This window comes from Panthera pardus, unplaced genomic scaffold (genome assembly GCF_024362965.1).
Source record: "Panthera pardus isolate Hobbes unplaced genomic scaffold, ASM2436296v1 HiC_scaffold_8, whole genome shotgun sequence".
Lineage (NCBI taxonomy): Eukaryota > Metazoa > Chordata > Mammalia > Carnivora > Felidae > Panthera > Panthera pardus.
The window spans coordinates 14459452-14486355 of record NW_026527013.1 but is presented as its reverse complement, the minus strand read 5'-3'; the positions used below and the strand labels follow the sequence as shown (position 1 = coordinate 14486355).

The window sequence follows — 26904 nt, the reverse complement described above, 5'->3', positions numbered from 1 at the left end:
TTGAACTGTTAAAAAATTTTATTAAAATGTCCAAGAAGTACATTAATATCCACAGTGTCAGATACCACAGACCCACAGAACACCGCAGCTCACAGCAAAACCAGCAGAACCCGAAGCTGTTCACGCGCGCACACACTCACACGCATGCCACGCACGCGGCACACGCAAACACACGCACATCCCAAAGGGAAAGACTAAAAGACAAACCACCCACTTTAGAAAAGACCATAGCCCCCTCCCACCAGGGAGCTGGGTGGAGGCCGAGCAAGGGACTAAGGGGGCCAAGGGCAGGGAGCATAAACCAAGCCCCCCCCTAAAAAAAAGTTGCACCCCCAAGCACCACCCCCAAAGGAAAATTATTTTATGACATGAATTATTGAAGATGTGTTATTATATTTTTAAAAGCAAAAAAAAAATTATCAAAGCAAGAAGGCAAATGTACATCCCTGGGCTTTCTCTATAACTATAAGGTGGAGCAGGAGATAATGTCTATAGCGGGGAAGACTGAAGACCATGGTCAAGGATAAGGGTCTAGTTTGCACTTCTCAATCTTTTCCTAAACCTGCCTGTGCATATGAGAGAGTATAATTATGCTTCAGTCCATTCCCCCAAAGTAAAAGCGATGTTTGGAATCAGACAGATGAAGGACCAAATCCTTTCTCCTGTCTTGGCTGTGGATTCAAACCAGTGCCTTTCTCTTCTCTGAGCCTCAGTCTTGTTATGTGTAAAATGGGGAAATAATAGTTCCAAAATCACTGGGCTGTTGAGAAGATTCAAAGAGATAGTGTGGGAGTCCTTAGCACAGTACAGACTCCATAGTTGGTGGCTATGATTATTCCTTCCCAGGAGGAATATAGGCTCAATCAACACATTTCTTTCTCTACTGAACCCTTGGACCATCTACTTTCTTATTTTTCTTTCTTGCAGAGGGCCATTCCCCACTGTAATTTTTAACACAGGTCCACAGACTTTTCCCAGAGGAGAGGAGTTCAGAGGGGACAAAACATGAAGGATACCATGGGGGTTTTCCCTGCCAGAGATCAAGGAGCTGAATCCTGGCCTCTGGCTCGGAGAACTATTTTACAGGTTGCCAATTGGGGGAACAGATTTAGTCAGTTCTTTCCCACTTAAAAGATTTTTAAAAAGCAATGAGAGAAAAAATGTGTGTGTCTCTATGTGTGTGTGTGTGTGTGTGTGTGTGTGTGTGTGTGTGTTTCAGTTTTTAACGCTGTGCATTTCTCTACAACATGACCGCAGGAAGATGTTACTACTTCAAGTTTTAAGCATTTCTAGTCCACCAGGCAATGAATGAAGACAGGGATGGGGCAGGAGTGGGGGCAGGACCCAGGGCAGGGGCACTACCAATGTCTCTGGAGGGACGGGGATGGGCACTGAGCTAGAAAACTTGGCACCTCCTTGATCCAGGAAGGAGGTTCTTTGTCTCCCTGAGAGATGGAGGGGGAAGAAATCTGGGCTCATCAAGCCCTAAACATCCTCTCATCTGTGTGTGTGAGAGAGATTCACCACACGTACAGAACCACCAAATCTCAGCACTGGACTAGACCTGGGAGGGTAAGCAATACACCTTCCTTCTATTCCCATATATTGCTCTGACTATTCTGACCCCTAACTCTGAGGGCACAGAAGGAGGTTATTCTAAAAACATTCCTAAAATTCAGTACATAGGAGTTCCATACTCCATTTATCCACCAAGACCAGAGAAGGAACTTGCGCTGAAGTCCAGGGTGAAGGAAGACAGCTGTCAAGTTCAAGCAGTGTGTTTCCATGGAGTTCTCTATTCCCAAAGCCAATGACCTTAACTAAAAGCTTCAGCCTGCATTTAGTAAACCTGCACATCTGACAGTTTACTAAGCCTGATCATCTGGTGTGAAAAGCAATTCCTTAATGTGAACCCAAACATACACTCTTGCACCTTCATCAAAGCCTTATTTCAACAACTGGTAATCAGCCTTGCCAACAAAAGACTTAACCAACGCAAAGAATGATCTTTGCTGATTGTGCTTCCCTTCACTGGGAGATGGTCCCAGAGTTCAGCCTGACTAGAACTGACTTTTCAGATACATGGCTATGCCTGCCAAGAGGACCTTGTGTATGTAAGAAAGAGGAGAGAGGAGCTTTTTACAAAGGATTGTGGAGGCGGGGGGGGGGGGGGTGTGGTTTGGGGCTCAGGGACTTCCAGACCCTCTTGTTTTTCTCTGGGCTCTGTCTCCCCAGGTGAAGGCTCCGGGGAAGGTGTGGGAAAGGGGTTGTGCTTCCTTTTGCCTGGTTCTTCAGCAGAAATTCCCTTCTTCCTTCTCCCAGTCCTCTGCTGGGTGTTTCTTGTGTTTTCTGCGCTCCTTGTGCGATTTATGGTGGTGATGCTGGTGATGGTGCTGGTGGTGGTGATGATGTCGCCGCATCCGATGGGACCGTCTGGCTGCAGGGAAGTGAGGGAGGACAAGGAAGTGGCAAAAGGTGGTGAGAGGCGGGTGGCCTGATATAGCGGGCCTTTTCATGGAAAGGAGAAACGAAGGAAACACCAGGCAGGCTGGTAAGTTCTCACTTATCTGCAAGGCTGCATTATCAGGCAGACATTCGGCCAGATCAAAGTGTGTAGCAATATGACGGGGGTTTTTTGTTGGTTTGTTTGTTTTTTGCTTCTAAAATTTTTGTTAATGTTTATTTATTTTTGAAAGAGAGAGACAGAGCGCAAGTGGGGGAGGGGCAGAGAAAGAGAGAGAGAGAGAGGGAGAGGGAGACACAGAATCCGAAACAGGCTCCTGGCTCTGAGCTGTCAGCACAGAGGCTGACGTGGGGCTCGAACTCATGAACGGTGGGATCATGACCTGAGCTGAAGTCGGATGCTTAACTGACTGAGCCACCCAGGCGCCCCAGTAATATGACATTTTAATTGGGGACCACAAATAACTGGAAACCTGTGTTGGGGTGTCTGGGGACAGCCACTTACGTTTGGTGCAGACGATTTGGGGCTGGTCCCACTTGCCATCGCTCCGGCATCGGATGACGGCCACATGGTGCTGGGTAAATCCTTCCTCACATTGGTATCGTACAGTGGCATGAACATTATACTTGGCCTTGCGAGCACCAATGGGTGAGGCATTCTGTACTGCTGGAGGGGGACCACACAGCACTGGAGACAGAGAAACCACTGGTAAGGGAAGTGACCATCAAGTCTGGGGCTGAACTGGTTTCTTCTCTTGTTGGGAATAATTATACCCATCAGCAGGTCCTGCTCTTCACTCAGTTGTGACCTCACATGGACAGAAGTGACGGTGTCTGTCTCCTCTACCTAACCCAGGAGATCCTTAGGGGCGGGAACCTCCTGGACACATCCCATCCTCCTTAATCCTTACCCATGATAGCAATGAAGGTGGGAGATAAGAATGATATGAGTAAAGGAAAGGAAGAAAGGACATGAAAGCTGTCACGGACACATAAGTGAGAATAAGCAAAAGTATAAGAGAAAGGTGGACACGAGAACGCGTGTAAGTGTTCCCTTAATATGTAAAGAGCTCTCACAAATCAATAAGACCAACAAACCTATAGAACGTTATGCAAAGGAGATGAATTTGCAGGTCACAGGAAAATAAATACATCCAAATAGCTTATGAACCTATGAACAGTTGGTTATCCTCATCCTTAAAGGCACGCAAACTCCCCTAACAAGTAGGTCTTATTTTTTCACCGCCCAGATGAACAAAGAACAAAAGATTTGAGAACACACAGAGTTGGCAAAGGTCGGGAAAAAAATGGGCACTCTCACACAGCCCTGTAGTGAAAATTGGGCAGGGCTGACTTACATTTACACATTTAAAGAAAACAAGGACCCCACGAAAGGCAGAGGCAAGTGGTGGGGAGGGTAGTGGCATACCTGTTCCCTTCTTACAGACATAGGGGAGGTTGTAGTTACAGGGAACGTCGTTCCAGCGCCCGCTCTCGTGTGCAACCATCACCACACAGTCCTCCCCACCCGCGAAGAAATTGTCAGGCTGGTTCTCCCGCCAGTTCTCATATTGCTGCAGGAATAGGGAGCAGAGAGGCTCAGACTCCGTCACGGCTCACTGCAGGACTCCCCTGGCCAGCCTACTCAAACTTGAAGGACTCAGTGTTTCTATCTCTACAACGGGCACCGTTCTGCCGGATGGTGGCCTCCACTGCACCCGGAGTCACCCCTCCTCTGGCTGCAAGGCTGCAGTGCCCTCTTCCTTGGCCCTCCTACCTGCTTCCTTTCTCCCTGACAGTCTAATTTTCCACCTAGGTCACTCTGAGATAAATAGTTGAGCAAAGGTCCAGGAGGGATTCCCGGAGAATACAAGCGGATAGCTGAAGACTCAAGGGTAGAAATGATGCAGGAAGGGAACAGAATTCCAAGCAGAGGGAACAGCTAGCACGAAGGCCCAGAGGCAGGGCGGTGCTTATCCTGTTTGAGGAATAGAACAGAGGCCAGTGGGGCTGGAGCTGCCGGACCGAGTTGGGGTATGGTGAGTGGGTGGGCAAGGGCCAGTTCTTGCGGTAGAGGAGGTGGATTTTTTCTTATTTCTTATTTTAAAGCAGGCTCCAATGCAGGGCTTGAACTCACAACCCCGAGATCAAGACCTGAGCTGAGATCAAGAGCCAGATACTTAACCAACTGAGCCACCCAGGCGGCCCGAGGAGGTGGACGCTTTGAAACTGTGGTAAAATACATATAACGTAAAATTGACCATTTTAACCATTTTTACGTGTCCGGTTCATTGGCATTAATAAGATCCACAATGTTGTGCAATTATCACCACTGTCTAATCCCAGCACCTTTTCATCCCTTCAAACAGAAACTCTCTCCCTATTGGCAATCGCGCCCCATTCTGCCCCGCCCCCAGCCCCTGGCAACCACCGATCCACGTTCTGTCCCTGCGAGTTTGCCTATTTTAGAAACTTCACGTCAACGAAATCACACACTCTGTGGCCTTCTGGCCTTTTCCACCGAGCAGGTTTTCCAATTTCATCCACACGGTAGCACATATCAGCTTTTTACCTGAATAGTATGCACCGTATGGATGGACCCCATTTTGTTCATGCATTTCTCTTTTGACGGCCATTTGTGCTGTTTCCACCTTTTGGCTACTGTGACGAGTACTGTTGTGGACACGAGTGTACAAATATCTGAGTGAAAGATCTTTCTTCTTTTGGGTATCTACCCAGGGGCGAAGTTTCTGGGTCCTGTGGCAATTCTGTGTTTGACTTTAACTTTTTGTGGGCCCGCCAGACTGTGTTTCACCGCAGGAAGAGGTAGATTTTTACCCTGAGAACAACAGAGAGCCTGAGAGGACTTGAAGCAGGGAGAATCCTGATCTATGATTTTGAAAAGGTCCCCGTGTATAGGTTTTCCTTTTCGGGTGGACGCATTCTGTAACCAGATGGAGGCGATGGCCGCACAACGTTGTGAAAGTATTAAATGCCACTGAATTATACGCTTTAAAATTATTAATTTGGGGGCACCTGGCTGGCTTAGTCGGAAGAGCATGCGACTCCTGATCTCCGGGCCATGAGTTCGAGCCCCACGCTGGGTGTGGAGATTAGTTAAATAAAACATTTTTCAAAGGGGGCACCTGGGTGGCTCAGTCGGTTAAGTGTCTCTTGATTTCGGCTCAGGTCATGATCTCATCGTTCGGTTCCTGAGTTCGGTCCCCATGCGTCAGGCTCCTTGCTGACAGCACGGAGCCTGTTTGGGATTCTCTCTCTCTCCCTCTCGCTCTGCTCCTCCCCCAATCGTGTGCTCTCTCAAAATAAATAAACATTTTTTTTAAAAAAAGAAAACTTTAAAATGGTTAATTCTATGTTGTATGAATTTCACCACAATTTTTTAAAAAGTCCGCCTGGCTGCCAGGTGGAGGGGCTAGAGGGTAGGTAGCAAGCGTGTGTTTTGGAAGGTGGGGCTTGGGGGGCTGCTGCAGGGGTCCCGGTGAGTGATAAGGGAGGCTGGTCAGGCAGGGGGCAGTAGGGAAATGGGAATATCTTAAAGTCCATGGCTGGAGGACCCGGCAGTGAGCAAGAGGAGACCTCAGGCCCTAGTCCTACGTCTATAACTTCAGTCACCGGGTGGGCCGGGTGTTTACAGGGCTGGGAAGTCAAGGGTGACCTGGAACTTCGCTGAAGCTCCTTTCCCAATCTCAGAGCCACAAGGAACTTTCATGGTTGATTTGCACAAGAGGGTAAAGTCAGGCCAGAGCACAGAGCCCACGAGGCTTATACACATCCCATTGTTCTAGGGAGACCCAAGCCTGGCTCCTGCCACTCACCAGCCCCGTGTTGTCCGTCCACTGGAAATCCCTCTCCACGATCCTGTCATTCAGGCCGATCCAAGTGTTTTCACGCCCAAAGCCTGCGAGGTGGGGCATCCTGAGGGCTGGGTGCCCACCCCTCCCCCAGCCTAGGCTGTGGGCCGGAGGAGGGGTGGAAGGTATGGGAGGGGAGGACCCAGCCCCTCCCCCAGACTCTGTGTGGGCTGAAGGCGGTGTCCCCCCCCCCCCGCCCTTCCCAAGCAGATGAGAGGGGGGGGGCATGAAAAGGGCTGGAATTAGGCTCCAGTCTTGCCACGATCAGTGGCTTAAACAAATAGCCACAGGAAGGAATAAACAGAGACTCATCAGGTTTTGCAGAAATTAGAGTAAGGGATAGGAGAGCCAGCAGGCCGGGCTGGACCAGGCAGGCGGGTGAGAGACCTAGTGAGGGAGTCAGTCACTGAGTGTCCTCAAGGATAAGCATGTGTTTGATTACATTGAGGGACAAAACAAAAATGAAGGAACCAGGGAGTTAACAAATGAAAGAATTAACAGGGGATGGGATGGGGAAAATGTGAATCATTGGATGGATGAACAAATGGCAGAGGGATAATGAATAAATCAATAAATGCCAGATTTAATTGATGCAACACTCTTTTTCTAGATTTATGCGGAGCTCCTTCCTCATTTCATCCCCCACGTCACAGATGCTTCTTCATTGCCCTCTTTCCCCTGGCTCTGTTTTACTTGTCATCAGTGCACTTAGGACCGGCTAAATTATAGTATAGATGTATTTAATTAGATATTTACTTGTTTGCCTATAGCCCTTACAAGAATGTCAATCCCTGCAGACAGGACAATATGCGTCTCACTCACTGCTGTGTCCCCATGCCCGGAACGGTGCCTGGCACATAGCAGATACTCAGTAAATATTTGGTGAGTTAATGAATGAAGTGAAGTATGAAATAACAAGTGAATAAATGGACATATGAATTAAAGTGATCAGGGCTAGCATTAATAAACACAGCTTCAGAAAGGTAGTGTCTTCAGGACCCTAGGGGATGCCCTGGCAAAGGGACTGCAAGGGCCACCCCGCCCACTCCAGAGTCCCTACTGTTAATGAAGCTGTGTTCCTCGGGTGAGTGGACGCTGGTCAGGTGGCCCGCTCGGCGGCGGCAGTCCCTCTCGGCGTCCTCCCACGCCCGTCGATGGGCAAAGTAGCGGTAGCAGTGGCCCTGGAACTTGTGCCAGCCGTGGTCACAGCCCTCTGTGTCTGGGAGGTGGGATGGGAGCGTGAGGGAGACTGGCCTTGTGTCAAGGCCTGCCCTGCTGGTCATGAGCACAGCCAGCGCACCAGAGAGAAGGCCAAAACCAAGGTCACTGTGGGGCCAGATCACCCCTCTTCCTCCCCCCATCCTCCTGAGGCTCTGTCCCCCCACCCTTTTTACCTCTCCCCCCCCATATTCACTTCTTTCTCTGTCGCAGGAAGATATTCAACTGAAGATCATTACACCCATCCCTCTCATCCCAACTCTGATGTCGCCTCTGATCTGGCCGCGCCCTCTGTGTGGACCTGGGAACTCAGGAAATGGTCTCAGGAAGCCCTAAAATTTCTCTCCCGGCAAAAGGCTCAAATAGACATTTCTCCGCAAAAGATATACAGATGGCCAATAAACACATGAAAAGATGCTCAATATTGTTAGTCATTAGGAAACGCAAATCAGAACCATGATGGGACACTATTTCACACCCCCTGGGATGGATAGAATTAAAAAAAAAAATGGGACATCTGGGTGGCTCAGTCGGTTGAGCCTCCGACTTCAGCTCAGGTCATGATCTCACGGTCTAGGAGTTCGAGCCCCGCGTCGGGCTCTGTGCTGACAGCTCAGAGCCTGGAGCCTGCTTTGGATTCTGTGTCTCCCTCTCTCTCTGCCCCTCCCCCATTCATGCTCTGTCTCTCTCTGTCTCAAAAATAAATAAACATTTAAAACAAAAATTTTTTAAAAAAAGGAAAATAACAAACATTGGCAAGGATGTGGAGAAATTGGAACACTTGTACATCGCTGGCAGGGATGTAAAATGGTGCAGCCACTGTGGAAAACAGCCTTGTAGTTCCTCAAAATGTTAAACACAGAATTGCCATACGATCCAGCCATTGTACTACTGCATATACACCAAAAAGGATGGGGGGAGAAAAAAGGAAAACGTTGTCCAAACAAAAACTTACACACGAATGTTCATAGTGGCACTATTCATATTAACCACAAGGGGGAGACAACCCAAATATCCACCAAGCGATGACCGGATAAAGAAAATGTGGTATCTCCTTACAATGGAATATTATTCAGCCATAAAAAAGAATGAAGCAATGATACACACTGTAATGTAGATGAATCTGGAAGCCATCATGCTGAGTGAAAGAAAGCAGACACAAAATGACACATAGTGCATGACCTCATTTATATGAAACATCCAGAACCAGCAAATCCATTGAGACAGAAAGTAGATTAGTGGTTACCAGGGGCTGAGGGAGATGGAATGGGGAGTGACTGCTAATGGATATAGGATTCCTTTTTGGGGTGATGAAAATGTCTTGGAAATAGCTAGAGGTGGTGGCTGCACAATATTGTGAATGCACGGAATGCCACTGAGTTGTACATTCTAAAAAGGTTAATTCTATGTTACGTGACTTTTATCCCCAAACAACAATTTGTCATCTGTTCAACTCACGGCCACAGAAGCAGAGATGGAGACCTGAAGCATATGTGAGAAACATGTGGCCCAGCAACCAGCCCCCTCTTGGTACTGTTTCTGGGGTCTCGGTAGAGACTCACCTTTCTCGCAGAGGCTACCCCCGTAGCTGGGGAGGCAAAGGCAGACGAACGTGTTGACCTCATCAATGCAGGTGCCTCCGTTCTCACAAGGGCTGGAGACACAGTCATCAATATCTGGAGGGGTGGGACTGAGTTAGAGGTCAGCCTCCCCTTGGCTCCCAGTCCCCACAAGGAACCAGGCAGAAGATGAGGTCATGGTCCTACCATCCATCCTGGACCTGCGTGAAGCAACGGTGGTCTGCGCAGATGGCCCAATGACTCTGGAGGTCAAGGGGGTGGAGCCTCAAACAATTAGCATGAATTAGCATTAATGAGAGCAGATGCCACTGGGCCAGCTGAGAGCCAGAGTGTGTGGAATGCTCCACTGGCCTTCAGAAGAGTGAAGGTTATACTCTGGCAAACAGACTCCTAGAATGTTGAAGATGGAGGGTCCTACCAGAATGTGGAACTTGGGGAAACTGAGTTCCATAACATTTGCAAGGACTTGCACAGAAGCACAAAGGTAGAACTGTTTGTAGGTAGAGCTAGAAATCAGTTGAACTAGATATCAGTTGAGCTCTCATTCAACCAATTTCTGTGTAGATAGTGCCTGAGTGACTTGGGCAAGTCACTTCCCATCTCTGGGACTCATTTTCGTGTTTGCAAAATGGTGATAATAATAGCACCTCCTCAAGAGTGGTTGTCGGTGGAGGGTCCATGGAAGAGCTCACGAAATCACATTGCTTATATTTATTGTTATAATTCTATAATTAGTATGGTTGTGAAATGAAATAACGTGCAGGGCTCAAGATTTATGTCATTTATATTTATTGTTAAAATTTCCTAATTTGTCATGTTCCCTGTGTTGGGCTTTGGGGCTAGGAAGAACCCCCCTTGGATCAGGGAGGAATCTGAGCCTTATCATTTGTCTTTTCCTCTCATCTCTGCCTGGTAGTGATGGGTGGCAGGACACCTGAGCCATGGTCCCCAGGACAAGAGCTCAGCTGTTTGGTGCTGCTTCACCTAATTGGGACTGAGTTACTGGAACCAAAGAAAGGGGGAGGAGAAGGGAGCATCTGAAGCCGGCCTTTTATCCCTCAGTCCTCATGGGGATGGCTGCTGAGGTAGACCCCAGGGTTCTGATCCAAACAAGTCTAGGTTCAGATCCTGAGTCTGGGGCACTCACCAATCTCACAGTTCTCCCCGGCGAAGCCCTGGTCACAGCTACAGCCGTACATGGTGCCGTTGGCTTTACAGGTGCCCCCATGCAGGCAAGGGTTGTTCTCGCAGGGATCCAAGGGGGCTGCAGGATGGACAGGCAGTGTAGAGAGGAGGCAGGCCACCATGTCGTCTGCCTTCCTGGAATCCAGACCTAAGACTCCCCCAAACCCTCTCTGTGGAGTCCCCTCTATAACTTCCCAATAGGCAGTTGCAATTGTCAGTTTCCTCTTGCATTCTCCTCTAATGGGGAGCTTATTCCTTTCAGGAACTGCCCCAGAGCATCTGTGGGCCACTCTGCTTATGGAAACAGACTGTAGTGGAACTAGCTTCCTAAAGCTTCTTTTGGGAAGTCTCCCAGAACATGGATTTAAGTGCTTCCCTGACTTGTCCCTCTCTTCTGGACATGGCCTGATGGCCATTGCACTTCTCACAACTTGGAGCACAGAGGTGGATGTAAGGTCCCAGGTAGGGTATGAACAGCACTAGCCAAGAGTGAGAACTATCACCTCCTTCATTCTGGTGGCTCAATCTTTTTTGATGCAGTGGTTGGAGAGGTGCTGGATTATTGTAGTTATAACCACGGGCTCTGGAATCAGAGAGGTTAGTTCAATCCCTGACTCTGCCACTCATTAAGGACCCTGGACAAATTACTTCTCTGAATTTCGGTTGCCTCATCCACAAAATAGAAATCAGAACAGTTCATCCCTCTCCCGGTCCTGACCATAATGCCACGTCCAGCTCTGTCTATATCAGCTTGAGGCATCTTCAGAGGTCTCAGCATTGCTCTGTATGGATTTGGCACTCAGGGAGCATTGAGGAGTATGTGTCCTTGTCCCCCTCCCCCACCATTTCCCCCCTCAGCTGGGCTTCCCTGGAAGCAGTTGAGTCTCCCCTCCCCATCTCAGAGGCCCCGATGCCTTGGTGGGTGGTCTCCACCCTGGAGCCTGGGAGGCACAGAGCGAGAATTCTCATCCTATCCCAGCCAACCCCCATCCCTTATCAGGGCAGCGTCCAGTCCTCCACTGCGTAGACACCAGAACCAAGGCCCAGAGAAGAGCAGGGCCTGGCTCGAAGCCACACAGCAGAACAGTACAAGAACCAAGACTGGCCTCCCAGGCTCTGTTCTGGAAGCCCAGTTTAAGGTCCCCCTCTCCAACTCCTATAATCCAGAATTTGTTTCTGAATTTGTTTCTTGGCCCAAGGCCTCACGAGATATTAAGACGGTAATAAGCAGTTGCCTCCTCCCTGGTCTGATCTCTGCCGTCTGATCTCTGTTCTCCCTGTAGTCGCCAGAGGTAGCCTATGTAAACCTGAGTTAAATCATGTCCCTCCTCTGCCTAGGTCCCTCCATGGCTCCTCCAGTACCCTCAGAGGAAAAGCCAAAGTCCTCACTGCAGCCCATGGGACCCTGTGTGATTTTTTTCCCAACATCTCCCTGCCCTACCTCCTCCTCTCTTCCCCTGGCTCATTCTGCTCCAGCCATACTGGCGTTGCTGTTCTGCTACATGCCAGGCAGAGGTCTGCCTCAGGACCTTTGTACAGGCTCTTCCCTCTGCCTGGAATGCTCTTCCCCTAGATTTCTACATGGCTCCTCCCTCCCCCCTTTCAGCCTTGCTCAAATTTCATCTGGTTAGAGAGGCCTTTCTGACCCCCCTTCTAAAACTAGAAAACACCCATGGGCATCCCCCACCCTTTGGTTTACTTTTCTCTTTTGCCCATATCACCTTCTAACTTCCAATGCAATTTGCTTATTTACTAAGATCATCATTATTTGTCAGCACCTTCCCCCAGAGCAGTGATGTTCCACACGGCAGCCATATATAGCTATTCAAGTTTAAATTCAAATGGAATAAAAGTAAAAATGCAGTTTCTCAGTCACGCTAACCACATTTCAAGGGCTCAGTAACCACACATGACTGGTTGCTACCATATTAGCATAGCTCCAGAACATTTCCATCATTGGGAAAGTTCTAGAATGTTGCCCTAGAATGTCAGCTTCCACAGGACAAGGGACCTGGTCTCAAAACGGGGCCTGAAACACAGCGGGCACTCAATAATTGCTCATTAACTGAATGAAATGAAGGTAGCTGCTGGCCCTTCTGTAGCGGTTGGAGCCTGTCCCGGGGGTGGTGGGCCCAGAGGGGCCTGGGGCTGGTGTATCTGTCCCTGCTATCACCCCTGCACGTGTGTGCACACGCCTGGGGCTGCTGGGTGCTGGGACGCGTGAGCCCCGCCAGGTGCCCTGAGCTGCTGACACCTACCCACGGGCTGGCGGTGACTCAGTCGCTCACTGGTGCTGCATTTATTTTTGGCTTCATTAGCATTTCTGCTACAAGCAGGCGGGTGGGTAGGCGCCTGGGTCTCCCCCAGCGTTGGCTGCCTCCCTCCACCCAGGCTGCCGCTGGCTTCAGTCTAGAGCCAAGAAAGCAGCAAAGTCCAAGACAAATCCAGCTGTAGTCTTAGGGGCTCCACCCAAAGCACTTTCCTTAGCACCCCTAGACATGGTTGTCCTCCCACCTCTCTGTTCACCCCTTTCTAGCTCCTCTGGCTTGGAGCTTCCTTCCCTCTGCCCATCCCGCCCACCAGTCTCTTCTCTGCTCCTTCCCTGGGTGAGCTCACCCCCTCCTCAAGACCTCAGGCGTTTGTTTTTTATACCAATGAAATATGCATTGTATGAGCTAGTGTTTGAGACAGACTGTTGTCAGATGGCCTGGATTCAAATCTTATCATTTACACTCCTCGGGCTGCAAGATTCCGCACAAGTCATCTGACTTCCCTGTGCCTCAGTCTCTCCATCTGTAAAGTGAGGATCTTACTAGAACTTGTTCCACAAGGACATCATAAGGATTCACCAAGTCGATTGCAGTAAAGTGCTTAGAACAAGCCAAGCATGCAGTCTTTAGTGACGCTTCCGCCCCTGCCCAGGGTCTGCTTGCCTCCTGGGCATCTAAGAAAAAAGGCTATAGTCCTGGAGACAGCCCGGAGGTGACAGGGTGGGCGAAGAAACCCTGCATCTGCTGTTTGCATTGCCACTACACCTTGCCTTCAAAAAAAGGAGCAAGTGTAAAACCAATTGTGTTAATAAGAGTGTTTTGCAACTCAGAATAAGTGTTTTTTAATTAGCTGCTGCTGCTTTTTTTTTTTAAAGCTCAATTGACCAAAAAAAAAAAAAAAAAAAAAAAGCCAAAATTTGCAGGCTGAGCTAGTGGGCAGACCTAGCCCCAGGGAAACAGGGCATTTGGCTTTCTCTGGACTCCACTAGGCACAGAACGGTTAAGGCTTCCACAGACTTGGGCTCTGATTGAAGTCTGGCCACTGGCCACTGACCAGGAGGCAGTCATACCTCCCTAAGCCTTATTTTGCTTTCTATAAAACGGGGGTGATGTCCACCCCTCCCGCCCCTTCCCAGCACCCACTTTCCCTGTGGCTCGAGGCCCCCCTGACGATCCACCATCACTGAATCCCAGGTGCAAATTCCCACTTGAACAGAAAGCCCTCTTTGTCACGCTTCCTCCCTCCAGCCCCGCGTCAGGGTGCCTGTGTCCAGCTCTGTCTTCCCAGACTGAGGCTTCACTGAAGGCCAGACCCCAGTATTGCACAGCACCGTCTGGCTCAGAGTGGACATGAACACGATTTATCCCCCAAATCAAACTCCACCCAACGCCTCATTATTCCCCCCCTCGCTGTGCATCAAAACTAAGGTGTAACTTCACCTCCTGGCCTTTGCCCAGGCTGGTGTCCCTTCCAGGAACACCCTTTCCGCAATTCAACTCTGCCTAGTGAGCTCCCATCTCCAGCATCATCCCCTGCTAGAAACCTTCCCAGGCCCCCCAAAACAATCCTTCCTCCCAGATCTGGGCGCCCCAGTCCCTGCCCCCAAGCCCTGACAGCAGTGGGCTGGATGAGGCCACAAGCTTTGAACTCACCCTCCTCTGTACTTCCATTTGCTGGGGTCCCTGGCAGGGTCGGCTCTTCTCCACTCGCTGCCTCCTCCCAGAAGCCCTCCACACCTGGGCTCCCTGAAAGGACCTCCAGCTCAAACTCCTCTGGGCCCAGGGAGGCCGGCAGTGGGGTTCTGGGAGAGTCACCCGGCACTGTAGGCTCTCCTGAGGAAACTGAGACAGGCTTGTCCGTGCTGGCTGCCGTTGGTGTCCAAGGAGGAAGAACAGGCTCCCCTGGGGGGCTGCTGTCCTGTGAAGGGGCCAAGGCTCCCAGTATTCCCTGGGTCACCATCTGGCCCTCCGGCTCTGGATGGGGTTGGGAGCTTGAGGAGGCCACTGTGGACATGGCCAGGACTCCAGCCTCGTCCCCTTGGTCCACGGACATGAGGGACATCACTACACTTGCATCCACGGCCGCTCGAGGGCTCAGGGTGGGGCTTTCAGCTCCCTCAACCACATGGGATCCAGGTTCCCAAATCCCACCAGCATCACTGGGGGCCAGTGTGGCCGTGGAATCTGTGGGCCCCCGCCATGGCTTCTCCATTTATAGTGGCCCAAGGCTCCAAACTTGGGGTGACCCCAGGAATCAAGAGGACTCTAGGAACACCCGAGGGCGCAGATGGGGGGTGGGAGTCCAGCCCTTCACTGTGCAGTGAGGGCCACGTGCCCTGTGCCTTGTCCGTGGTGGCCTGAGCGCCAACAGTGGGGCTTTCTGCTGTGCCGAAGACCCCAGACTCAGACCCCGAGATGTCTCTCACTCCCGTGGGCTCAGTGGCAGTCTCAGTGGCGGCGAAATCTTCCGCCACACTCCTGTCCACAGCAGCTTGTGGACTGGATCTGGGGCGCTCAGCTTTGCTGGGCCCAGTAGGGCTGGTCCCCCCAATTTCTCCCAAGTCTGCCCTGGGAGAGTTAGGACTGGCTTGTGTGTCTGTGGCTGTCTGCAAAGGAGCTACTGCACTGCCTGCTCTGTGGCCGCTGACTGTCGGGGGTGTGGCCTCTCTACCCTGTCCTGTTGGGCCTGAGGAGAGGGGCAAGGAATGCATTTCTGGATAGATAGGGTCCTGGGGGACAGCCTCAGTGTCTGAGGCAGGGGAGGGTGGTACAGAAGCCACGGCCTCACTATGCCCCTTGACCCTGTTGGCCTGCGTGGGGAGGGGCGTCGGGTTTGGATGAAGCCACAGTTTGGGGGCACGAAGCATGGCCATGACAGGAAAGTCTGGGGAAGTGACCATGGGGGATACCTCCCAGGGGGCACTGCTGGGACCCTCTGAGGGGTTGGGTTCTAGGGCAGTGACCTCTGAGGGAGACCAGGACAGTTCAGGAGCGGCTGGCCTCACACTGGGGCCCTTGGCTTCCTCTAGTTCCAGGCCAGCAACGCTGCTGGGGCCTGGGACGCTGGGTGGGGCCACGGTCGGGGGCCACAGCCAGGGCTCTGGGGGGCTCCTGCCACCAGGGGAACCTGCAACAATATCAACAAGAGTGATTCTAATGATCTCTCAGCAGTTCCTTCTGTTGAGTCCCGTTCCAAGGAGGAGGGGGTTTCTGAGGCTTGGTGAGGCCTGAGGACCCAGCTGGGGTTTGGAACCTCTTTCCCTGTCCTCCTCAGACCCCCAGGCAGGTCCCACCTCTCCCTTGGACCCCACTCACCAGCTCCAGGCACATCCACTTCATTGGTCAGCATAGCCCAAGGGCTTTGGCTCCGGCTATCCCCTGAAGCATCTGTGGCTCCTGTGGCCAGCAGAGGCTCCACGTGATTCCCAGCAGCCTCTGGGGTCAGGGCCTGGGTGCTGGCCTCAAGCCCCACCTCCAGGCCTCGGTGGGGTTCCTGCTGCTGGAAGTGGCGCCCATTCAACCCTTTAAAGCGTCCCCTCCTCCTGGGCACGGGGCCAGTCGGAGTCGCCTCCGTGTGAGCGCCCACTGCCGTGCTGGGGCTGCTAGGGCTGGGGGCCACTGTGCTCGGCCACACCTCTTCAGCCTCCCGGGGGGGCCTTGAGGCTAGCACGAAGCCTCCAGGAGCAGGGCTGCGGGTCGCCTGAGACTCCTGCTTCTCTGCCAAGATCAGAGGCTCTTCTTCCCCACTGGATACTAGAGGCTCCTGGAAGTCAGGGGTGACCATCTCCTCCCCAGTGCTGGGTTTCAGTTCTTGGGCTGGAGGCCCTTCTGCTGACAGAATCTCCCCCTCATCCCCAGATGAGGGGGTCTCTGGGTCTCCATGTGGTGGTGTAGGATGATGAGCTGTGGGAGAAAGCCGAAAAGGTTGTGTTAGGAAGGTTGGCCAGGAAGTTCTGCCTGAAGTCTACCCCCACTCTAGCATGCTGCAGCGTGAACCGTCTGTGTCTCTCTGTTTCTCTGTGCCCCTCTGTCTCTAAAATCTCTGCGTGGTTTCTGGGATCCCCTAAACCCAGAGAGAGGAAGGTGTGAAGTTAACACTCCTACCGTTCAGGCTGGGGCCCACTGTCAAGGTCAGTCAACTGGTCATGGTGAGGGGTCAAGAGACAGCTAGGTTCCTGGGTAAAGCTCAGGCAGTGGCCAGTTCTCATGGGGGCAGGTCAGACCTGGACCATAGCTTCTCCCCCAGGGGGAGGAAGCTCCTAATAAGCGTGGCCTTCCTACAAAGGGATTTTTTTTCCCTCTTACACATTAGTCTTAGGTCCTTGGAGTCAGGTTCCCAGCTTCTGAAACTTTGGTCCCACTCCAAGGACTAGAGTCATCCCCAGTCCCTGGAGGTGTGGCCTTGCCTTGGGGCCATGGCTAATGGAACAGCACTCCCTCCTCCGGGGATGCTTATGCACAAGGCTCCAGCTAAAATATGCTCCACTCAGAAGCATGTCTTTCAGGGACCTTAAGAGATACAGCTCACTCTCAACGGAACGTCCCCGCCAGAGTTTGGCCTTTTCGGGCCCCGACCCTACCCCCAGGGCGGGGCTCCTAGGGAAAGGGGCGTGGGCTTCACCGAGGGCGTGGCTTATCTCAGAGCGTATTTCCAAGGACGTCTCTCCTCGGTCTGGGCTCCGCCTCCACTAGAAAGGAAAATTCCCAGGGGCGTGGCCTTGACCAGGATGTATAGCTTTGGGGCGTGGCTGCCAGGGGACGCACCTTCCAGGGGCTTGACCTTACACACACCTCGGAAGCAGTAGGCATCGAAGCGCGCTCCGGGCGCCGGGAAGCCAGTGCGGTTGGCGAAACGGTAGACTGTGCGCACGCCGGGGGTTGGGCCGCCGCAGCGCCGGCGCGGCGTCTGGATCGGGTAGCGCACGCTGCCGTCGGCTAGCCAGCCCGGGTCGCACTGGTCCAGGCCCTCGTGCCAGGCCAAGTGCAGCTGTCCCACCGAGGCTAGCGCGGCGCCCTGGCGGCGGCACTGGGCACGCGCGCCGGCCAGGGTCAGGCGGCGGGCCGGGCCCACATAGAAGACCTCGCCTGCGGGAAGGCGCGAGCGAAGGTCAAGCGGGCCTGGGGAATTCTCCCCTGAAGCCCGGGAAGGGGGTCCCACTCTGAACTCCAGCCTGGCCGGGTTTGGGTGGTGGCTAAACAAGGCGGCGATAGCCGCCGCCGCTGTGCGCACCCCCGCCCTCATAGTGGTCTTTACCTCTCAGGCAGTGCTAGGAAGAAGAGGGCCTTAGCTTCTTTTTACAAATGGGGTAACAGGCCTTTGAGTGTGTAGGGCTCCAGAGAAAGGGAGGATCTTGGCGCGGGGAGGGGGCTCAGAGAGTAAGAGAAGGGTAGGAATAGGGAGAGGGGCCAGGGAGGGGGAGAGTCTCAGAGAAGAGACAGGGCCTCAGAGAGAGGGAAGGGGCACAGAGAAGGAGGGGCTCAGAGAGGGAAGGAAAGCTCAGAGAAGGGTGAGCCCAGATATTGGCTGCAGGTTTCTAGAGGGATGAGACTTAGGAGAGCTAGGCAAGGACTTAGGGAGGAATGGGGGTTGGGGAGGGTAATAGGTACTCAGGGAAGTGAGGGTGGGGGGTCCTGCCAGCCCCAGACTTACCCCCCAGCTCACGGGCAAAGCAATACACATCGTAGAGTTCCCGTGGGTCGCGCCTCCCATAGCTCCTCACCCCTGGAAGACTGCTACGGTCGCCATAGCAACCAGGACGGGACTGGGTGATAGGATACCTGACAAGACAAGGAGGGGGGGTCCCTCTCAAATATGTGCGCCTGGGGCCCCCAAAGACCATCTTTCCCCAGGAGCTAGGTCTCCACGTCCCAACCCTGTGTCCCCCCTCACCGAACAGTGCGGTCAGAGAGCCACCCGGCATCACAGTTGTCAAAGCCATCTTCAAAGGCAGCCTGCAGGTGCCGTGGGGCTGCAATGGTGGCTGAGCTGAGACGACAGGCCTCCTGGGCCTCTGCGAAGGTCAGTGCATAGCGATCCTGGGCTGCCCGGTAGTGGAACACGACACCTGTTGGGGAACATCCAGGATAGGGGGCTGACTTATGCTGCAATCTTCAAGAACTGACCTCCTTCTTGCAGAATGCCCCTTCTCCCAGTTTGATAATAATAAACCTGCTCCCCTATGCTGCCCTGTACCATGCCAGATTGATATGACCCCATTTTTAAATAAGGAAATTGGTAACGATGACCATAAAGGGCTAACATGTGTCTAATGTTTACCATGTAGAAAGCATTTATAAGCAAGATCTCAATGAAATCTTACAACAACACTGTGATTATCCCCATTTCCAGAGGAGAAAACTAAGGCTCAGAGACGCTGAGGCACACGTTCCGTTCCACACAGCCAGTATGAGGCACAGCCAAAATTCATAACCAGGATTATCTGACTCCAAAGATAGCACTCTTCATGCCTAGGGTTAGACCTTGGAGGTGACAGGAGGCATGGAGAAGAGGGAGATTCTTCCTTTTAAAAATCAAGTACACGCTGGGGTGCCTGACTGTCTCAGCAGGGTAAGCATATGACTCTTGATCTTGGGATTGTGAGTTCAAGCCCCACGTTGGGTGTGGAGATTACTTAAAAATAAAATCTTAAAAACAAAAACAAAGGAATTAAGTACATGTATTGATAGGGAAAGCACAGGTGGCAATGGGAGATCAAGTGGTTCTTGCCCAGCCTGGGAATGGAGTCACAGAAGACTTCCTAGAGGAGGTGACTTGTAAGCCAGGATGGGAAGCATAAATAATGGGCTCACTGTGACTCAAATTCTGATTTAGGATGAAAGAAATGGCTGAGCAAGACAAAGGAATGAAACATTCGATTCCATTTTATCAAACTCCGAGCTCCTGGAAGACAGTGGCTGCGTCTCAGTTATGATTATGTTCCCAGCACCAGACTAGCATGTGGTAGGTAGGTGCTCAATACATGTTCAGTTGAATGAATGAATTGAACAATCCCAGAAGTAGATTTTACTTCCTTCATCACTTATCAGTTTTCTTCAAGGTTTATCAGTTTTGAGCAGCGAGGCCGTGTAAAAGGGACAGTTGGCTGACCCCATAAAATATGCAGTGAGACACTGTTGGGTGGGAGAACACTGTGCTCCAGGACAGGTGGTTCAGGGATTTGCCCATGGCCAGCATAGGTCAAGGTAAATCGACTTCCCAGCAAGCACCCACAGGATGTTTTACACACAACAATTCATTCATTTGTCAATTGAGTCATTTGTCAATTACCTATGGAGCGTCTATTGTGCCACCCCTGTGCTAGTAGGACTTTGCTTTAATAATTAAAAAACTTTTTGTTTTGTTTTGTTTTGTCCACCTTGATCAGTTAGGAAAAGAGAAACACTGGCTATTTCAACAGAAAGAATTTAATACAGGAGTTGGTTAAACAGGTATTTGAGGACTGTTACTTACTTCATATATATTTTCAGTTGGCTATGAAAAGAAAACCTCACTCTTATTTTATTTAAAAAAAAACATCATTTTATTGTAAAAGGAAATTTGTATCCCTATTTTATTTTTTTAAAGTTTATTTATTTTGAGAGAGTGAGCATGAGAAGGGAAGGGGCAGAGACAGAGGGGGACAGAGGATCTGAAGTAGGCTCCACGTGGACAGCAGAGATCCCATGTGGGGCTTGAACTCACGAACCATGAGATCATGACCTGAGCCAAAGTTGGATACATAACTGACTGAGCCATCCAGGTGCCCTTGTATTCCTATTTTAAACAGAAAGTCAATATCCTTTGTCTTATGTGAAAGTAGGTAACCATGAAAGGGACTTATAATAAGGTTAGGAGGGGCGCCTGGAAGCTCAGTACATTAGGCATCTGACTCTTGATTTCGGCTCAGGTCATGATCCCAAAGTTTGTGGATTGGAGCCCCACATTGGGCTCTATGCTGACAGTGCGGAGCCTGTTTGGGATTCTCTTTTCCCTCTCTCTCTGTCCCCCCCTCACTTGTATTGTCTCTCTCTCTCTCTCTCTCTCTCTCTCTCAAAATAAATAAACTTTAAAAAAAAGCTTATGAAATCCTATAAAATACTGTGGTCCACAATAGATGGAGCCAGAAGCTGCTTTGTCTTAGCTAAAAGAGAGAGAAGTATTAAAGAAAGGGTAGCACTGGAGGAGACTTTCTTTGGACTTTACTTTGTCAGAAGAATTGAAAGGGAATCATTGTTCAGGGAGTGATTTCTAAGGTGACATTCTGTAGGTGAGCTTCAGGCTCAGCACCTCCCCTCCCAGCCTTGTCCTCTCCCGTCCTCAACTGACCTGTCACCTCCAGGGGCACGAGGTCCTGCTCATCCTCTATGCCCCTCACCACCTGGCAGCGGTAGAGCCCAGAGTCGCTGGCTCTCAGTGGTCCCAGTAGTAGCGTCGCGTTGGCCCGGTGCCGGGGGTAGGCAGGCAGTGAAACACGTCCCTGCCAGCCCTTGGCCACTCGAACCACATTGTCCTTGGCCACCAGAATAGGCAAGTCCTGCCGCTGGCCTGATGCAGTCCGCACCTTGGTCCACTTGATCCGAGGGGCTTCTCGGCCTGCATCTGGCCATGGTCGCAGGGTGAAGAGACAGGGCAGGGCCACTAACTCTGCCAGCGCAGCCCGAACCAACCCTGACCCCACCTTCTGCATGTGGAGCCCCTTGTTGGCGGTAGCAGAGGCAGCAGCAGTGGCATCCTGTGTGCCTGGGGTGGAGAAGGTGGAAAGAGGACCTGACTCAAAGACAAAGACCAGCAGAGACTGCTACTTCTCTCACTTTACAGATAAGGAGACTGAAGCCAGAGAGGTTAGGTTGCCTACAATATCACAATGCAGTGAACCAATCTGTGATGTGCACCCCAATCTGTGAGCAAAAGAGGAGTCACATGCCTTCATAGCGGTGCATCCACTCAAAATCCAGACCCTGGCTGCCAGGGATTTGACTCTGTCACTGACTCACTGTGTGGTCATGGGAAAGTCACTTAACCCCAAAGTCCAGTAAGAAGCAGCCATTAGAAGGAAAATGTGCTTGAGGAGTACCTTCTTGATAACAGGGGCACTTTATACATAGCGATCAGCTCATTTGATTTTCATAACCATAGGCAGAAGTAGCCATGTCTCACGGTCTTTTTGGAGGGTTGAGGAAACTGAGTCTCAGAGACATCATTGTATTTGCCTAACCACAGAGAAAATCAGGGGGCATTTCCAGTGCCTGGGCTTTTAACCATCACTGGGGAGATGCCAGGGAGAGTTCTACATACCTTATTTCTATTGCCCCGCCCATGACAGACATCACTAATCAATCTCTGCACTGTTTTCATTTTTTCTCTCTCTCTTCAGCTCAGCTCAGCAAAACAGTGAGAGGCAGGAACCTCCAGCCTCTGCTGGCAATGACTAAAAATAACCTCTCAGGTGTCTTGTTCACTTTTGACTATTCAAAGACCTTTTTCATCTATTCTCATTTTATTCTCCAGACCAAGCCAGGGAACCAGCAGGAGAAAGCTCTAGAGTTAAAAAGCTGCCCGATCTTGTCAGTCCCCCAGAACCCAACCTCTCCCACCCCACAAGCTAACTCACTCTGTTCCCCAGCCACAAACAGCAGCATCTGGAGCATCAGGAGGCCCAAGGCCCAGACAGACGTGGCCCCCATCCTGGACCTGGAAAAAGATGGAGACAGAGGGAGAATGGGGGTGAGTACAACCCACCCAGTTAGTGTGGAAGGACCAAGTCTCCCCATTCTACAGACCTAGAAACAGACTCAGAGAGGCTAACGTGTCACTCAAGGACACACAGTCAGCAAGCAAGGGTTAACCCAGGATCCAAGCCCAGGACCGGCTGACTTCAGAATCCCAGCAGTGAAGTTTCACAGTCAGAAGTAAGGGTGTTAAAGTGAAATCAGACCTGGTATTGTCTATCTGCCTGTTCCTTGCTGTGTGACCTTCAACAAGTAGATTAGCTTCTCTGTGCCTCAGTTTCTTTGTAGGTTAGCTAGGGATAACATCAGGTAGTTGGAAGGAATAGATGGGTAAATACAGTCAATATGTACGAAATGCCTAGAACTGCCTGGCATGAAAGAATAGATTTGAGCTGTTTTTTAAAAAATGTATTTATTTAATCTCTATGCCCAACGTGGGACTCGAACTCACAACCCTAAGATCAAGGGCCACATGCTCTTCTGATTGAGCCAGCCGGGTGCCCCTGAGCTGTTGTTATTACTATTATTGTCCTTAACACAGCCAAGATCAAAATCCCATCTTTCATGTTGGCCTCACCCATAAGACTAGGATTCCAGGAGGGCAGTAGCCAGTCCCAGTCAGCCTGAGGTCCCCAGTCCTCGCAGTATGCTGGCCTCCAAGCCAGCCTTTAATCTGGGTTTGCTGACTGACACGATTCTCAGCTTCAATTCCAGGATTTGGTTGTCGCCAAGATTCTATTCTTGGTTTCTGGGATTTTTGAGACGCTGCCAAGTCCCAGCTGGAGGAAGGGGCCTCACCCCTGCCCACCCCACCCTCCTCCTGACTTCATACCACCTGGCAAAGATGCCTCCTAGGTCCACAGAGAAACTCCAGTTGTGGGTCCAGCCTTCTATAGGGGTTGTGGCCTTCAGACATAAAATGGACAATTACTGAGTGCCAACTGTAAGTAAGGCCCAATCCAGGCACCAGGACACAGCAGTGCCCTCCCAGGCCTCACATTCTTCCAGAGACCAGAAACTCTGGGGAGATAGTCCCTCCCCAAAGCCTCACAGCCCCTCTGTACCACTCCCCTCACTGGGGCTCAGGAGGTGGGGACAGATGGCAAGTTAGGGCATCCTCTAAAAATCTAACCCTTGCAGCCTCCCCCAATAAAAGAATAGCCCTGAGGAGGGGAGTGTAGATAGCATCCAGCATGGGGGCTGTGGAGGACAGCTGGTCCCATTCCCAGTGCTCTTTCCCTGCTCCCAGAGTCCCTACTGGGAGGCCAGCCGGGGCCCTATCCGTGGTGCTGAACTCTAGGGAGGCAAAGCAATGACATGCCCACTTGGTCTCCTTGTCTTCCTCTGGCAGCGGCACCACAGCCTCACCTGGGACCCAGAGAGGGCTAGCAGTTTGCCTAGGGCTGCACAGCGGATCAGAGGCCAGGCCTTGGGATGGTGCCCCCAACTACCAACCTGTAAACCTTAGCAACTTCTGCCTCCATTCCAGGCTGTCCTCATTTCTCCCCCTTGGAATCCTGAACAAGTGCAGGCTCCTCTGATGGCTGTACAAGGCCTGACAAGGTATTAGAGGGTGGGGCAGGACTCTGGGCTGCACCTGCCCAGGAGGGCCTTAGGAGGGGGTGAGTTCACAGAATTCATACACACACACACACACACACACACACACACACTTTGTATGGTTAAAAGGACAGACTACATTCAGGGGCACCTGGCTGGCTCAGTTGGAGAAGCATGTGACTCTTGATCTCCGGGTCATGAGTTCAAACCCCAAATTTATTTAAAATTAAAAAAAATCTCTGCCTCTTTCTATACATTGTATGACCCTAGACAGGTTGCTTCATTCTCTGTGCTTCACTTTCCCCACCTGTAAAATGGGGCTCACCCAACATGTACCTCATAGTGTTACGGTGAGGATGGAATGAGCAAAGACTTGTGGGGTGCTAGAAATGTTAAATTAAGAATCAGCTTTTTGTATACAAAGCCTCATGTACATATGCAAATGTACAGAGGTGATCCAACACAGTGACAGTTTCAGGTGCACCCTCCCACGCACACACATACCCTCCCAGAGGCACTCTGTTCCCTCCGCTTGCACCCTCACACACCCACACCCCTTCTCTTAAAATACTTCCTCCCTAGAGCAGCCAGAGGTGAGCATTTACACAGCTGTCTGGGGCTTGTCCCCTCATGAATAATGCATAAGCCTCATGCATATGCAACAGGGGCCTGTGGGGCATTGGAGGAGGGGCGGTGCTGAAGGAGGGTGTGTGTGTGTGTGTGTGTGTGTGTGTGTGTGTCCCTGTCCCTCCCTCTGACCCACCTCCTGTCTCAGTGGGCACTGAATGTGGGTGTGTTGGCCAGCAGGTATTTTTGTGTGCCTGGGTGTGTGTGTCGGGGTGCTGTGTCCAGGCAAGGATGTGAAGTTGTGCCCTGTGATGTGTGGATGTGTGCATCGGTGTGCAGCAGCTCTGTGCGCTGCGTGGAGCATAGGGGACCCACTGTGGTCTCTGGATGTGTGGGTCCAAGTGCCCCTCCGCAGGGGCCGTAAGCACATGTGTCTGTTTCTGGCCTCGGAGTCAGGGCATATTTGTGTGTATGGGCATGATCGTGGAACTCCTCAGAGGAGAACTGAAGCCAGGCTCAGTAAACCATCTCGGGATGCCTTTGGGGACCTGAACCCCAACATCTCCCCTATTAGCACCCCAACTCTGCACAAAGATCATATCTCACACCCCCGTGCTTAGGGTCCACACTGCCAATCACATGGAGAGGAGCCCCTTGCTGTACATGCAGCCACACAACCCCAGACTCAGAGCCAGGGAGACGCGCGCACACACAGATTCACAGTGACATTAACAAAGAGAGACAATATGGGCACTTACAAGGCAGGCAGCATGTCTTCTGCACAAAGACACACACCCACAGTCTGAGCCTCCTCATATAAACCCCTCGATGAGGCCATACCGTCAGACACAGTTTCTCACAGACACTCACACATGGTGATGCCAGCCCCTGGCACAGACCAGGCTGGATAAATGTGGCCTTGGTGACTGGTGGGCACACATCATTTTGCCACCTGGTGATGTGGCCCCTGCCACAAGTTTCCTGACAAAGACACAACCTCAGTCGCATTAGACTCACAGAGGACCCCAGACTCCCCATGGACACACAACCTCTCTCAGCATGGGGTAGACACACACACACACACACACACACACACACACACACAAAGCCCCTGCCTCCGGCGGGGGGGCGGGGGGGGAGGCACCTTCCATTTGGGAATGTCCACAAGCCAGCGAGGCTGCTGGGTTCTGAGGTCCCATGATCTGCCCACCCCTCCCTCCTTGCCCTTCCCCCACGTCCCCCGCTGGGGCCCAGCGCCAACCCTCTCCTTGTCCTGGCTGTCTCCCATTAATGCTGCTGAGAGGAACAAAGCCCCGTGCACAGAAATGGGGGTCGGTCGTTCCTGCCCAGGCTGGGCCCGGGATCCCAGCCCCCTACTTCCCGGTGCCTGTGCCCCCAAACCAAGCCAGGACTTTCACAAGCATCCATATGGGCAGATGGAACTGAAGGGGTGAGGCAAGAGTCTGTGTCCCTCTGTGAGGACACAGTCAGGTATGGAGGTGCTGGGAGCGGCCCCCCTCTTTGGACTGGGTGCCCCTCATGGGTCCTAGGGATTCTAACTGGGGTTTTAGGGACTCACACCCAGCATTCACCTGGGAGACCCAGTGTGCTCCCTGGGAGAAGAGACACCACCCCAACTCCAAGTCCAAGGGAAGAACAAGGACCACCTTGGGATGGAGCCCCCCCCCCCCCCGCCCCAGAACCTCCTCCCTGAATCAGGATGTGGTGACAGGACCTGGGCCAAAAGAAGAGGCAGACTGTAGGGCGCCCCTTCCCCACTGCTGTTCACACTCAGGGAAGACCCCCCCCTTCCATCGGACTCAGGCTAACCTGGAGGGCCCCCTTCCCCGCTGCAGTCCAGCCTGGATTCCTCCATTCATCTGCAAATTGGGAATCCCCACTTAAAATCCTGGGGTGCCTCAGCTCAAATACCGGGATGCCCAGTTATGGAGCCCCCCCCCCATATAGCATCTGGATTTCCCCCTCTTCTCTCTAAACTCGTTGTGTCCTCCCTTAGCCTTGGTTCCCAGTGCCCCCTCCCCAATTCTGAGACCCACCCCCAGCCCGGCCCCCTCCCCACCTTGGAACCGTCTCCGCATTCTCCGGACAACCCAAGGATTGACCCCCAAATCCGAGTCCCCCTGACATTCCCAAGCGCCCTCCAGTTTGCGTTCTCTTCCTAACCTGGGTCTCCCCTCCCCCTCTCAGCCCCCCTCCCTGTTCTGGGGGCTTCTCTCTGATCCCAGGCCCCCTCCCCAATCTCGTGCTCGTCTCTAATTCCGCGGATCTCTCCCCTAACGCGGCCCCCTCCCCACGACGGACCCCCCACCTGACTCCTAGCTCGGACGCATCCCGGGGCGGTCGCCCGGCACAAAGGACGCTCCGGCTTGTCTTGTTCGTTCGCGCCGGGTCCAGCCCCTGCGCCCTGCGCTCCGCTCGCCCCAGAGCCGCCTCAGCGCT

The 26904-nt window shown here is 52.0% G+C and overlaps 1 protein-coding gene across 1 annotated transcript; it reads right to left on the bottom strand.

Annotated features, from left to right (window-relative positions):
* Positions 1 to 26904, bottom strand: NCAN (neurocan). Its single transcript, XM_019416456.2, is given in 16 exon segments — positions 1 to 2437; positions 2969 to 3151; positions 3893 to 4037; positions 6300 to 6382; positions 7396 to 7554; positions 9116 to 9229; positions 10281 to 10397; positions 14242 to 14797; positions 14799 to 15715; positions 15904 to 16491; positions 17380 to 17673; positions 18239 to 18366; positions 18479 to 18653; positions 20915 to 21328; positions 22200 to 22279; positions 26774 to 26904. Coding segments are annotated over 15 exon segments (4092 nt in total). The 5' UTR covers positions 22273 to 22279; positions 26774 to 26904; the 3' UTR covers positions 1 to 2291.